Genomic DNA, 14158 nt, shown 5'->3' on the forward strand with positions numbered 1-14158 from the left:
CAAAGAAAGAATTCTCAGCTTACATTAAATTTTCTTTATGTTGGTGTTTTACTGTTCTACACTAAATTTTCTTTATGGTAGTGCTTCGCTATTTTCCTTTCTTATGAACGCTACGCACTGTAATGAATCTCACTACATCAGGTTTGTGTGCTTCGGCTTCCCAGGCACGCGAAGGCTCCAGCACTGGCCCTCAGTTATACTGCTCAGGCACAGATTTTGTCTACTATTCCTTCATGAGATTCATGGGCCAGGTGGCAAAGAAAGTGGAACAGCACTAAAATGCCAAAGGCAGATTTTTACTCTATTAGAAATTTTTTATAGTTTCTGTCTTCAGGGAGAGGTGATAACTGAACACATTAGTTTTGCAATACAGGCTATAAAATAATTACTTTGTGCGTTCAACAGTACCAGAAATATGCAGATCTAGGTAAAGCCATTAAAAATCTCCGTAGAAAGTTTCTTCTATATAGAAGCTAACTCTTTGGGTGACTCCACATGAACCAAAAAAATCCCTGAGGTTTTATGATCTTGCTTAGAGGAATGTTAGCCTTTACATTCAATATACAGATAGCAAAAAAACAGGCACGTCTCTCAAAAAACAGACTTTATAGTTGAAAATGGATCAAACAAATCCATAAGCTTCATATAAACAAATTCTTCCAAATGGCCTCAGCAATCACTTTCTAATCTAGTCATTTGCTCTTAAGCTGGATGTAAGCAATGGGGAATTCATAGCTGAAACCAATATGAAACCAACTTCATGCTCTCAACAGCAGGAGAAATCAGATTTAGCCTAATACTCTATGTCATATTAGTTTCTTCTGCGTGGCGCTGTTACATTCATGCACAGAAAGCTATTTTAAATATCCTTTACGTGACAATCTGTTGTACTCTCTACTATGAAACTGATTTTATCGGACACATGATTTGTGAGTCCCTAGAAGACAACAAAAAGTCTTGTAGAAGACAAGAGGAGTTTGTCAAGACTAAGTCATGACAGACCAATGGGATTCCTTCTGTGACAGAGTAACAGATCTCAGGCACAGCTGTGTTTGCAAGTGCTGTGAGAAACGGTACTTGAAAGATGCAGGTGAAGTAAAAAGTTGAAAATACAGCAGCAAAAAATTATCTGGAAATGATGACCTGAAAGGAAAATGCTAAAAGAATTAGGACTAATTAGCCTAAGGAGAGCAAGGAAAGACAACAGCCTCCAAATTTTGATAAAGTTTGTAGAAAAATAAGGCAATGATCTGCTCCCGGGCCAGGTGAGCCTAGTTTGTATGCCTGTATTTGTCAGAAATAGGCAACCCCGATGACAGCTTGGTTATGGGATGCTGTGGACTGGAGGGACACCATCTCAAGCTTCGGTTTCATTTTTAGGGATACTGATGCCTGCTGACAGCTAGTGGCCCACCCATGGAGTCTGTGCTGAATGATCCGATATCTGACAGCCCTGACAGGCAGAGAAGTGGAGATAGAGTCTCAAGGAAAACGAGGGAGTTTTTTACACTTTTTGCAGAATTTTGGAAATCCAACATGGAAAATTTTGCCATCAAGCCTATGAACCTGCCAGCACAAAACTGTACCCTACAGTATAGTATATAGCAAACCCTACTGTTGCCTGTGTTTACACTGGCTACAAGAAAACTTACTTTTCTGTTTGGGCTAGAACTCAAGGAAGCCCATTTCTTTACTCTGGCTTTAAAAAGACCTTTTTTTCCATATGGGTCAACAGAAATTTGTGTTATTTTGTTCTATGTGTAAATACTCTTAAAACTGCTAATTGTGTGTGGTGCTGGCTTAATAGACACCCATAAATTGTTACAAGAGTTGAGCTTTCTAAGGTTATTTCCTCACCTTGCTGTCTTGGGTAACCGTTACAGCTCCTTCTACTGACAACGTGTCTGTAGTGACTGAGTAATCGCAAAGTGCTTGAGCTGAATTTTAGGAATGACCTGCATATAAGACTCTTAAATACAAATAGCTTACAAAGGACACACAAATATCATCTCTTTTTCATTCCCTAAAAAACACAGTAACTGAAGCAGAGTTGTACATTTGTGGAATTGAGTGTAAGGCATTCATGGAGATACAGGTGTGCGTATGGGGAGGATATGTTATATATCCGGTTCTTATGTCCCAGTTTGGTAGAAGACCTAATTTCCATTACAACAGTCATTTTCTGGACTGCGATTGCATTGTCGCAGGTGCATACAGCAAGCCTCACCCGGACCTCCTCTTTCACTAACAGATTTATTCTCCACTGAATTGATGTGTGTCGGGTTCTTCCTCTCTTGCTTGGAGGGAAGGAGGTCCTTCCCTGGGGGTAGGACCTATTCCAGAGAACTGCGTGTTTGGGAGAGGAGCCACACTCTGAAGTCTATATGGTAAATTAATATTCCCCATTCAGGCTCCACAAGTGGCTCAGCTGCCTCCTTGGGGTCGTGAGCCGAACCACTAAGGTCAAGCTGAGGCTCCTCAGCTCGCTCTTCCCACAAGATGACCAGATTTTGACCATCTGAGGCTGGAAGTTTGTCTCTTCCTCCATTTTTTAAGCTGTATTTGTTAACATTTGGAAGCGGGTGTTTTGTCTAGTGGTAAAATACAGCATTGGAGTCAGGAGTTTAGATTCAGTCTGTAGTTTGGGAACAGTAACAAGCCTCAGGACAGCTTTTGTCCATTCAAGAACAGATGGGACGGATTATCTTTTGACGGGTTATAAGAGCCAAGACTGAAGAAGACGCTTCGCAATTAACTAAAGTTCAGCACTGCCAAATTATAACAAAAGGAAGATGAATATTAAGACCTAACTATGAATTTAAGCTAGGTTTGATAGGGAAATAAAGAAGAGAAAAATATTAAGAAAGATGCAAGATAATGCAAAGCTACACAAAACACATACCCGGTCAATTTTGCTTTACAAAATCACCAATGGCCACCCCCATCTGCAGGGTGAAATTAATGTTAATCAGTTGCAGGCTTGTACTGCAGATGAACTCAAACAAAAATCAGCTTCTATGCTGTCTGCCCGAATATAGCCCAAAGCTAATATTATATTTTGTGCATATTTATGTTATTAAAACATCCCAACAGTCAAACTCAAATAGATTCATAACAAATTTACATACATATTTAACCCCTTTTAAAAAGTGATTTTGGAATACTTAAGGAATCAGATCTGTTTGAGTAGTTTCCAATTAATTGTTGCTCGGGTTTCAGAAGTATGTAAGTAAGTTTAGATCTTGATTAAAAAATACCCACCTCTGATGATTTTAGCTTTTTTTTACATGTATATGCAAATCAGACACATGTACTGGACAAGGAGTCAGTTGTCTGGGGAAGTGTAGTTCTGGAAAAATAATAAGTATTGGATTTCTAATAAAGTAATAAAGGTTGGATTCCTCTGACATTTGCTGCATTTTTATTATAACCAGTGATATTTCTATCCATTAGCACTGAGGGGGAACGAATAATTTTTTTTTAAAAAAGGAGGTGAAGAGGAGGAAGGAAAAACAGAGATCCAGAAAAATATGAAACAGCTACAGCTTCTTGTTTATGAAGTTACAGTTAACAACATGTTGTGTTACATTACATTCGCGCTTTATATTTCAGAACAGCTAATAACTGAAAAGCCATTTAACAAAGGATTTACAAAAGGAAAGAACCTCAGCAGACTCTCTAGTTAATTGCTGAAGGGGAGCAAAATATTGTTTGTTATTGCCCTGCCAAGTTTACATTTGCATGCTTTATTTTTTTGGACCAAGTCACTGAGGTAGAGTAATAACAAAGATTTTGTTTAACAAGGATAACACTTCTTGGACGATAGATGGGTGACAAAGAGAAAGGAAAGAAAGGAGGTGTTAAGATACTGGTGGAATAGACACCAAAGTGGGTTTGAGTGTTCAGAAAGAAAAATGGCTTCATTGCATGGTGACAGTCTTGCATGACCCTAACGTAATTCCTCTATCCTATGCTACACGGCTCAGGAAAGAAGGAACTTGTTATAGGTGGGAGAATTTATCAGCAGGGAGAAAGTAAAAAGAAAAACGTATATTTATAGCAGTGTAAAGTTTTTGGCTCATCTCGTGTTATCTTGTCTTCAGTCCCTCTGCATCCTACAGCACTTAGGTCTACAGGGATGTTTGAGAATAAACATTCTGAGCTGGATCTTCTCTGATGCTGTTTTATTTCCGCTTGTTATGAGACTGGGCTAAAGCCAACTGTAAAATTTAGATCTGGGTTAAGTTTCTAAACCTTGCCAAAGATTAGGGTGGTCTGATCCAAACTTTTGTTTCAAGTCTCTCTCTTCTCTTTTATCAGAGCCACACGGGGAGGTGATTCTTCAGCATTTTCTGAAACATCTTTCATGCTTCAAGAATTAATCTTTAATTACAGATCTTTTTCATAAAACAAGCAGAAAATATACTGTGGAAAAATCTGTTAGATAAGATCAATGACTTTGGTTAAATGTTGCTGCTGAAACAATTCTGGAGGTGTCCCCATGTTTTCCATCTCCACTTGGATGTCCTCTGTTATGAGAAGGTCTCTCTGGCATAACTGTCTGCAATGGCTCACCACAAATGAGCAACAGGTAGAGCTTTGGGCCGGCCTGTGTCTGGTCCTCAGGGGTGGAAGGAAGCATCTGGCAGGCCAATGCTCCTTGCACAGTGGCTTTGCAGCGGGCGTCCTTTGGTTAACCCAGCAGGGCTTTTGTCAGCCATAGGGGTAGTGAGGAAAGGTGGTGTCTCACATGGCTTCCTACTAGGGCTGTCTTGCGTTGCTGCATGCTGTGTGCTACGTGGGTCACCATCTGGAACTGGGGAAACCTGTTCTTCTGCTCAAGGAACCGTCCTCCCTGATGCCCTCTGTGAGGAGCTCTCCCTCCTTGAGTGGTGACAAACCGCCAAAAAACAGCTGGAAAGTAGCAGAAAAGTCTCCCTAAATCTACACACAACTTCACTGCTTTTATTTCCCTATGGATTTCCTACTTTAAGACCTCAGGACACTAAAATTATGCCTCCTACCAGTCTAGCTTTGAAATGTTGTTATTAAGCCAGGTTTGAAATACCTTCCCATTCCTAGGATAATGTGAAATAAAATAAAAATAAACAAACAGAAAAACAACTGTCTTGAACCTCTCAGGAAATCTTGGCAACGGTCCATGCAAAGAACATAGCACTCTTTTATGTCAATCAAAACATTTCGTTTTAACATCTATGTGTAAAAAGAAATAGTTCATATGCCTCTGCACTACAATTTCTTCTTTCTAAATGAACTGCCAGAAAATCCCCAAATCCCATCCCACAAAAAAAAAAAAAAAATGGGCCTAGGCTGGGTTTTAAATGAGAAATTGATCTTACAGCTGATAAACTGGAATTTTCTGATGAAGAATGTGTAGCTGCAACATTTCAGCCAGCTTTGCTCATCTTTAAGCACTCTCAGGGTGCACGAGGGTGAGACCACAGTGGGGGCTGCAGAGCTGCAGGTGGGAGCAACATGCAGACCTGGCACGGTTCCCATCGGGAAAGGGATGAGGTTAAGGGGAGAGGAGCTGGCTAGGTGAGGCGGCAGCGCTATCCCCTTCCAAACCTCAAGGCTGATATGCTGACAGTGCGTTTTTCCCCAGAAGTAAAACAGTCTGACACACATCATGGCGTTAACTTTTATTTCTCCTTCTGGTGACTGTAAATGCTGTTTCCCTTTCTTCTGCTCTTTCGGTGTCCCATAACTCACCCTCTTTCCACCACTTCAGGTGTCGTATTCCCTTACTCTCCACGTCTGGGTCGTTACAACTTAAACTTCCACGAGGCTCAGCGAGCGTGTCTGGACCAAGACTCTGTTATCGCCTCCTTTGACCAGCTCTACGACGCCTGGAGGTCAGGGCTGGACTGGTGTAACGCCGGCTGGCTCAGCGACGGCTCCGTGCAGTACCCCATCACCAAGCCCAGGGAGCCCTGCGGAGGGAAGAACACAGTGCCTGGGGTCAGGAATTACGGGTTCTGGGATAAAGATAAAAGCCGATACGATGTTTTCTGCTTTACTTCAAACTTCAACGGTAAGAGTCCTCTTCATCCCTGCCTTTTAAACAACTTTCTGTGCTTGGGAAAGAAACTCCGACGGCAGCCAGCGATACTTGATTTGTCAAAGCTCGTGTCAGGCTTGGAAAATGTTATTGTTGAATTTACAAGGACACATGCGCAGAGTGAAGTTGTCTTTGCCACATGTTCACATAGATCCTTTTTACAACTCAGAACTTGTATTGGCAGGAGTTTCTAATATCTCCGTTTTCACCCCGTTAAATTGTACAAGTACTCTTTTAATGCTGATACATGCCCATTTTATTTCAGTTAAAGTGATGAAGAAACCTGCAATTCTTTAATTTAGCTTTGCTGTTGAATTCAATTATAATTACGATGCCTTACAACTTAAAAGTATCGACAAAACAAAATTGTGATCACCACTTTATCTATACTGTTGTGTCAAGCAACTGCTGCTCATGTACCAGCTCTAATATGACTAATACTTCCTTATCAGCAAAGCTATTTCTAGCTTTTATGCCTAGTAATTTAGATTCCTAATCTTACTTCCCTGCCAAAACCCCGTTCACATTTGCTCTGAGTTTGGTCTGCTCTAAACCTTATTTTAGCGACTGAAAGATATTTGCTATTTGTAGATGTTACTTTAGGTATGAAATGACGTGATCTTAGCTTGCTATCATTTCGGGTTTAATCTAGTGGCTGCAAAGGATTTAGATAGCGTGGCTGTGAATGAGACGAACGCTGCAAGTGAACATGTGCAAAAGGCTTCTACAATCCTCTACAGCATCATACTTGTGAACAATTCCGACGCAACCTTGCACATGTTTGGCTTGCAGCCCACCCAGACCAAGGAGCACGGCCTTTTTTGTTTATGCACAGATTGCTTATCCACAATGAAGCATTTTTGTCCTACAGCACACCAAAAAATAAACATAAGCCCTGCTCTCAGCAGATACGCAAAGTCTGCTCCACCCTCTCAAAAAGAGCCCCAAATCCTCAAACCAACAATGTTATATTATGCTGGATGTGGTCTGAAACAAATGTTTAGGTGTTTTTTATCATGCTGCATCGTGCCATGAAATGCTGGCTCATTTTTTTTCTTGCTTCATTTATCCAAGGCAAAATCATATATGAGCTCATCTCTTTTATGTAGATTTAACCCTGTACTACAGAAGTAGCACCAAGGAATAAAATAAACAAGGAAAAAGAATTAAAATGTTATAGCTGCACGATTTATAATGCTTGCAGAGTAATGGTTTATGACTGTTGTTCACTAATCACCATCCTTTTCCACACTAGCAGCTGGACAGTATCTCTTAAGGAAAGAGAAAAAACAATTCTGAGGGGAAAAAAAGCACTGACAGATAAATATTGTCTGTGCATTGATACAGCAAGAGAGAGAAAAAGGGATAAACAGGAATGAGGTAAGGTGAGGGTAAGGTATGCAGGCAGTAGAGAAATGCGAGACAAGACACTAAAATGAATCTTATCCTTGGAGAGTTTGTTAAACTGACCTGCAAGACAGAGTACTATACAGCGATAGGATGACACATAGAGCTGAGCTGAGCACCATCTTTTCTAGTTCTCTACAGCTCAGCGCCATGTAAGTCTCTCAAGGTGTCAGCACAAAATCTGGACTTCTGCTTCTCTCAGCGTCCATTTTTTTAACCAGCAACTCACCAGGTTACGTTATCCTCGCACGTCCCTGCTAAGCTCTCCACTATTCATGTCCCAAGCTTACCTTAATATCCACAGTAAACCCACTCGCTATCCCAAAACGTCAACTTCCTATTTTCAGCTCAGCACTTCAGATAGCTTGTGTGTGCTTAACAGCACATGTTAACTTTCTCACTGCAAAGGGAAAAGCTTATAATAACCCATTTTGCCACCAGGTTGCAATTGCCAAAGATAGTGGCTACGGGCAAAGAGCTATTTCTGCAACGCCCAATATTGATTCTGTCAGCTCGAGAACAGCCAAGGAAAATGAGACGTGGTTAGGACACCGCGCGTTGCCAGCGGTGGCAGTGACTGCTGGAGTCTCCTGAGGGTATGAAACAGAGAAGCCTTCAGCTTTATGTCAGGGAGCTGGAAAAGCGCCAAGAGCCCCAGGATCGGGGGAATATAAGGCGAACTTAAAAAAAAAAAAAACAAAAACGAAACAACCAAACCTCAAAGAGTGTCAGTTGTGGGAGTTGCTATGAAAAAAAAAAAAAAAAAAAAAAAAAAAAGAGGGTGAATGAGGTTTAGCTTTCTGCTAAGTGGGTTCTTTTTAGGCAAAGAAATACCCCAAATGCATTATGGTCGCAGGGATCATTAAAAAAAAAAAAAAAAAAGAGTTCAATTTTAAATAGTTCAGCAGTCAAAGCTAAAAAGTCTTTGTCCAAAATACATGCAAAGCTTGGTTTTCACCTGATGAAGAAAGGTACAAACCAGCAAAATTACATTCAGCCATTAAGGTGAAAAATGAAAACGTAGTCAGCAATGCAGTGAATTAAAATCCAGGTTTAGTGTTTTCACTTCTAAACTGCTGGATCCCATTTGTGATGAGCTGAATACACCAAAAAATACTGCTAAAATACATTTTTTACCATTAGTATACAATTCTACCTGAATTCCTGTTACCTGTACAGGGAAATTGTTTTAGCAAAGTTTGTCTGCAATGCAATATAAAATAATCTTAGTACTTTATGAAATTACTCTCTGCAGCGCCTTTTCTTAGACTAGTATAAGTGCAATAGTCAAACATTCTGTTCTGCCTGTATAACTGCTTCAAACTCAAATCATTCTGTTGGTTCATAGAACTGTTCATGTTTTGTGTCTGTGCAGGCAAAGCCCAAAACCTGAAAACGTTCCATACACTTTGTAAACAGTAGTACCAGCAATTTACCACTTTATAAGAATATACAGTGATGTGTTTCATGAAACAATGCAAAGAGTAACATTAGCATAATGCGATCCATTAGATCCATCAAAATATTGTGAAATAACATAACATTTTTGCCTCCATTGAGATAACTATTGGTTAGCAACGTGTTTCCCAACCTGCTTTTACATTCCTGCCGTTGATAACGACTATTGAAAATGAATATATGCAGGTGGAAAGTATCTAACTTAAATTGGAAATTCCATGTTGGAATTTCCTGATGTCTGAGGGCTCAGCTCTGCTCCCTCACAGATGATTTCTCCTTCACTTCCTTCACAATAGAAGCCATTTTAATCCATGTTCTCTTTAGGAAAGCTAAAGGTTCCTGCCCCACGTGGTGGGACAAGCTGCCATGATCCAAAGTTTTTCAGGGGCTGCAGACCACCTCAATTTCTTTCCCATCCCTGCCCCAAGGAATGAGGATACTCCTCTTCCGTGCGTTCCCTCTAGAAGGTCAATTTGGGCTTCTACGCACCAATTAAGGGGAATAAATGCAGCTAAATCCATTTGTTGCAGTCTTCCCCACAGAGCCCAAAAGTCACGGGACAAAGAACATACGATGGTATAGCTGAGTGGTTACTCTTTGCTTTATTTCAAAGAGTTTCTGGAGGAGAACCAGAGGGTTTCTGAAGTGAGTTTCCCGAAGAAAGATACGTGGGAATCTTTTGTGCGGAAAAGTGTTAAGTGAACTAAATATAAACATATCTATCAGCCCTTCTATAATTAAGCGTTTTCAAAGAAAAAAAAGTATAAGTAGAGCTTGTATCATACTCTCTGCTCATTAATATTTTTATATACTTTGCACACAGAACCACAGCACCTAATTGATTTGTTATCAGCTCTATCAGAATCAAGTAAAAATCTCATAACAAAGTTAAAAATGCAACAAGTAAATTCTAGTGATCATGTTAAAAGTTCAGCTGTGAACCACCTGTTTATTACAGTAATGCATGTGATAAACTAATCACCTCCACCATTTAAATGGGAGAAAGGTACAGAAAGCAATCTCTGAATAATGCACGGTGACTGCTCATTTGACCATTTCAGAAGAGTTTATCGCTGGGAACGTGTAGCCGTTGTTCCAGAAAGAGAAACAAACTTCCCAAAAGAAGGGTTTTTTTTTTCATAACCTTTCTTAGAAGTGGTTGCTTCTGAGTCACCAGATTCACTGCCGAAATTTGGGGGGTGGAAGACCTGGAATGGGATTTTAAAAAATTGTTTCCACATCACAGATTTTTAACATGTTCTTCAATTTTGAGGAACAATGGCCTCTCTCAACCATTTAGTATTGCTATAAGATATACCAAACCGAGTCTGCTCAGCTGATGACAGGGCCTACACATGCAAGCTACAGATACACCCCACTGGCTGCTGAGAATGCCTTTTATGGACGTATGAAACCACAGATTAGAGCAATTTTACACAGTAAAACAACTTAACTAATTTCTGCGGCCATAAGCTTTTTGGGGTACACGTCAATCATGGGCTGCAAAGGCATTCCTGCACCCAGCGTTCCTCCAGGGTGTGGCCACCTACCAAGCAGAGCTTGCTGCTTGGCTGGCCCAGCACTGCACTGAAGACACCAGGCTGAGCAAGAAGCTGCCCCAGCAAAACCAGTAGCTCTTGGGGCTAGTCTTAGGGCTGAGCTCAAGTGCTCAGATACTTGATGGCTGGCTGCACGTGGAGGCATCTTCTCTGAGCACATCACCAAGATCCCTCTTCCAAAGGCATTGCATTAACGTTTTCATGCAGAAGATAGTGAGTGGGGTGGGATTGCCTTTCTGTGCCTCTGAAGATGATGGCCCGCTGTCTTGTACATATAAAAACTTACACTCAAATCTCTCAATTTAGAGCTGAGCTTGGAAGAATCTCCAGGGATGGTGCATCCCTTAAACACCCCCAGTCATAAGGGTGTAGGATATTTAGGTCAAGAGCTCAAGTTTTCCTCTTTAACCTGTTCTGTTACATGCAAAATCTTAAAATAGCTATTATAGATGGGGTTTGATTGGGTTCGCATAAACCCTCTGCCCCATGGTTTGGATGTGAGAAGTCACATGAAGCACACCCATCCTCTGTAGGCGTGACCCAACTACCAGATATTAATGAGAGACAGACAGTTAATGCCTCCCTCTCCTTCCACATCAATTAATAAATACTAAGATTGAACAGTTAGGAACCCTTCTGACCTATTGTCAGGGGAAAACCAGCAAATCTGTACTGAGTTTATTAACAGAATTTAATTTAATCAGACATTCTGGATACACATTACACCCCTGTGGGTTTTACTATTAAAGTTCTCCTATTTAAGGAAGGGACAGAGTATAGCAGTTTTTATTATTGATGTCATGTGTCAAAAGCCTGACCTTACTGCAAATCCCTAGGAAATTACATTCCATTGACATATGGTTTGAAGAGCAACTAATAAGCTAGGTGAAGTTTACATGCTATCAGTCCAAATCCCTGTTCCCCTAAATCTGAAATCCTGTTTGCTTTGGGGGAAACCTCTTAATAGCATAGTAGGAACAGGTTTCCACTTAATAAACATTCTCTTTAGAAACACCTTGTAAATGCTCTCAACTTGCTGAAATGGAGTTAAACAAGCATTTTACAAAGGGGCAGATCATCTACTCTCAACAGTTTGCTGTGGAAATACATGTCTCTGGCAAAAATTAATTTTTTTAAAGGTTTCTTGTCCACCACAGCTGCATTATAAATGCCTTTTTTTTTTTTTTTAATGTTCTTGTCACAGTATAAAATTTCCAAACTTTACACAAAGTTAATTCAATTAACTTTATGTTGTCATCTGACCTGACATTCCTTCACTTAGAACAAAGCTATGTGCTTTTTGCCGGGGTCTGGAGCTGACGTAACTCTTCATCTTCCTCACCACTTTTTCTTCACCAAGAAAGTACTCTGAAACTGAGCAGAATTCTGTCTATGTATTTGCCTGGTTTTTAGGAGGAAGCAAAAGGATATTATTCTGGAGTACATTCTTAGCTGAGAAGTAAAGAGTGTACTCTGGAATTAGATCTCCACATGAATAAATTCCCTTTTTTATTCAGCTAACTTGCCTCTTACAGGATAGTCAGATTGAAACGATGTGAATTTATTTGCAAACTATTATTCCTTCAAATCAACACTATTCCTCTGCAATCCGTTTCTACCTCACACTTGGTTAATTGCCGAATCAGTGATGATAAATAACCCTAAGCAAAATGAATGAAAGGCTTACGATGAATTTATATTGTCTTGATGAATGAAATTACTGTTAGTATTATTGCTGCTTATGGATTAGTAGGGGAGACTTGCTTTTTGAGCTTTACTTGCTGGCATATGTTTTCATTGCTTTGAGATGGAGGCTCAATTTTCTTAGCAGCACTATCAGTGCAGTGCCGTCTTATGGTGAGAGTATACCCTTTGATGCCTAAAGAGAAACAGAGCTGCAGAACTGCTGCGCGTGGTTTTGACGCTGCTAATTAAGACTTACGACAGGCATGGTTTTGATCTACCACAGGCTTAAACTCTGCTTCTGAGAAGCTGTGCAATATCTCGGCTTCCTTACAAGGGGGAAAATAAATAAATAAATAAATAGAATTGTGGTTGTACTTAATCAGAAACCAGGTCACCGCCTTGTCAGAGTGTAAAACTGCATGTGTTACCTCCAGCCACCCTCGCCCAAATGCTATCAAAGGCTGCATCTTGCTATGCCATGCTTCTGAGAGGAAAACTTGTAAGGGCTCTACGCTAATGCTGGGGGCATGATGTAGAAATGCACTGCTTGGGATGTTTAACTGATTTCCCGTCTCCGACAGCGGCATGAGATCTGCTTTGCCTGAAATCTGTGGGGTTCCTCAGGCATTTGGCTGGATTGTCATTGGCACCTTGTTGGTAAGTGCATCTGCCACCTCAAAGTCAGATGCAGAACAGGTGCCCTCCTCTGAATCCCGGGATGTCTTCCGTCATCCCTCTCCCCCAGCCTTTTCCTTCCTGTTTTTCTGCCTCTGAGGGTGAAAATGCACTGCAACAGTTCGGTTACCACTGAAAGCAAGTGAGGGCGGGGTTGCCATGCCGTGTTAAGTTAGCAGAAATAAATACGGCGCTGCTTTTTTGTTGTTGTTGTTCAGATCGTCTGCTTTCTCTATTTGCCTTTTTTTTTTCCCCACTCCTGATATTTATCATCTCACAATACAAGTAATTAAGATATTTTTAACAGCGCAACGTACAAATTGCACAGTCCCAAATCAACCACTGTTTGATATGATTCTGCAGTGGAACATCCCCATTTCTCCTCAAACCGCTTTTATAATATCCCATCATCTTAATCGTGTCGCTAATGATCCATTTTCCTTCTTTCTCTTACCAGGTCGTTTTTACTACCTAATTCACCCAACCAAGCTGACCTATGACGAAGCCGTTCAGGCGTGCGTGAAGGATGGAGCTCAGATCGCTAAAGTTGGCCAGATATTTGCCGCCTGGAAGCTGCTGGGGTACGACCGCTGCGATGCCGGCTGGCTGGCTGACGGCAGCGTCCGCTACCCCATCTCCCGGCCAAGGAAACGCTGCAGTCCTAACGAAGCAGCGGTTCGCTTTGTGGGCTTCCCTGATAAAAAGCACAAGCTGTATGGTGTCTACTGTTTCAGAGCGTACAACTGAAAATACCTAGAGCACAAAAGTTTTAAATTCATTAAGAACATGTGAAAGATTTTTTTTTCGATATGAACTCATGAAAGTTACCAAAACTGTGATAAACCTTTTTTACTTACTGTAAAGAGTCATTTTCATAAACCCAACCCATTAATTTGTGGGGTCTTCTTTGTTTTAATATTTTTGTAAAAGTATCATTCCATAGTTATTTTAAATTAATATAATTTAATGGAAGCTCTAGGTAAGGAAGTTTTAGAGCCAAATTCTTTAAGCTATGTCATCCCAACAAAATATACTTTTCATGAATGGGGCATGCAATAGAGCTTGATAATTGCTAGAGCACAATTATGGAATGTAAGGCTACTCAAAGCAGAAGCTTTTAAAAGCACAAATTTTACATATTTGTATCAGTTTGAGAAACACTGCAAATTAATTATATCAGGAATTTTGAAATAAGATAAACTTTTTGTTAAAGGGGATCAGTGAGGTTTTGCAAAAAAACCTCACAACGTAGGTTAGAAAATAACTGTTTCACTGGTTTCACATGGGAACA

At 40.5% G+C, this 14158-nt stretch overlaps 1 protein-coding gene across 1 annotated transcript in view; it reads left to right on the plus strand.

Annotated features, from left to right (window-relative positions):
- HAPLN1 (hyaluronan and proteoglycan link protein 1) overlaps positions 1 to 13614 on the plus strand; it is a gene marked incomplete at both ends in the record, with an annotated part of 30634 nt that extends 17020 nt beyond the window's left edge. The window contains 2 exons of the mRNA XM_082497443.1: positions 5753 to 6055; positions 13325 to 13614. Of these exons, the coding sequence (XP_082353569.1) occupies positions 5753 to 6055; positions 13325 to 13614 (593 nt within the window). The remainder of the gene's footprint in view (positions 1 to 5752; positions 6056 to 13324) is intronic.
- Positions 13615 to 14158: the final 544 nt, after the last annotated feature.

Source organism: Vanellus vanellus (genome assembly GCF_965231255.1).
Source record: "Vanellus vanellus genome assembly, chromosome: Z".
Taxonomy (NCBI): domain Eukaryota; kingdom Metazoa; phylum Chordata; class Aves; order Charadriiformes; family Charadriidae; genus Vanellus; species Vanellus vanellus.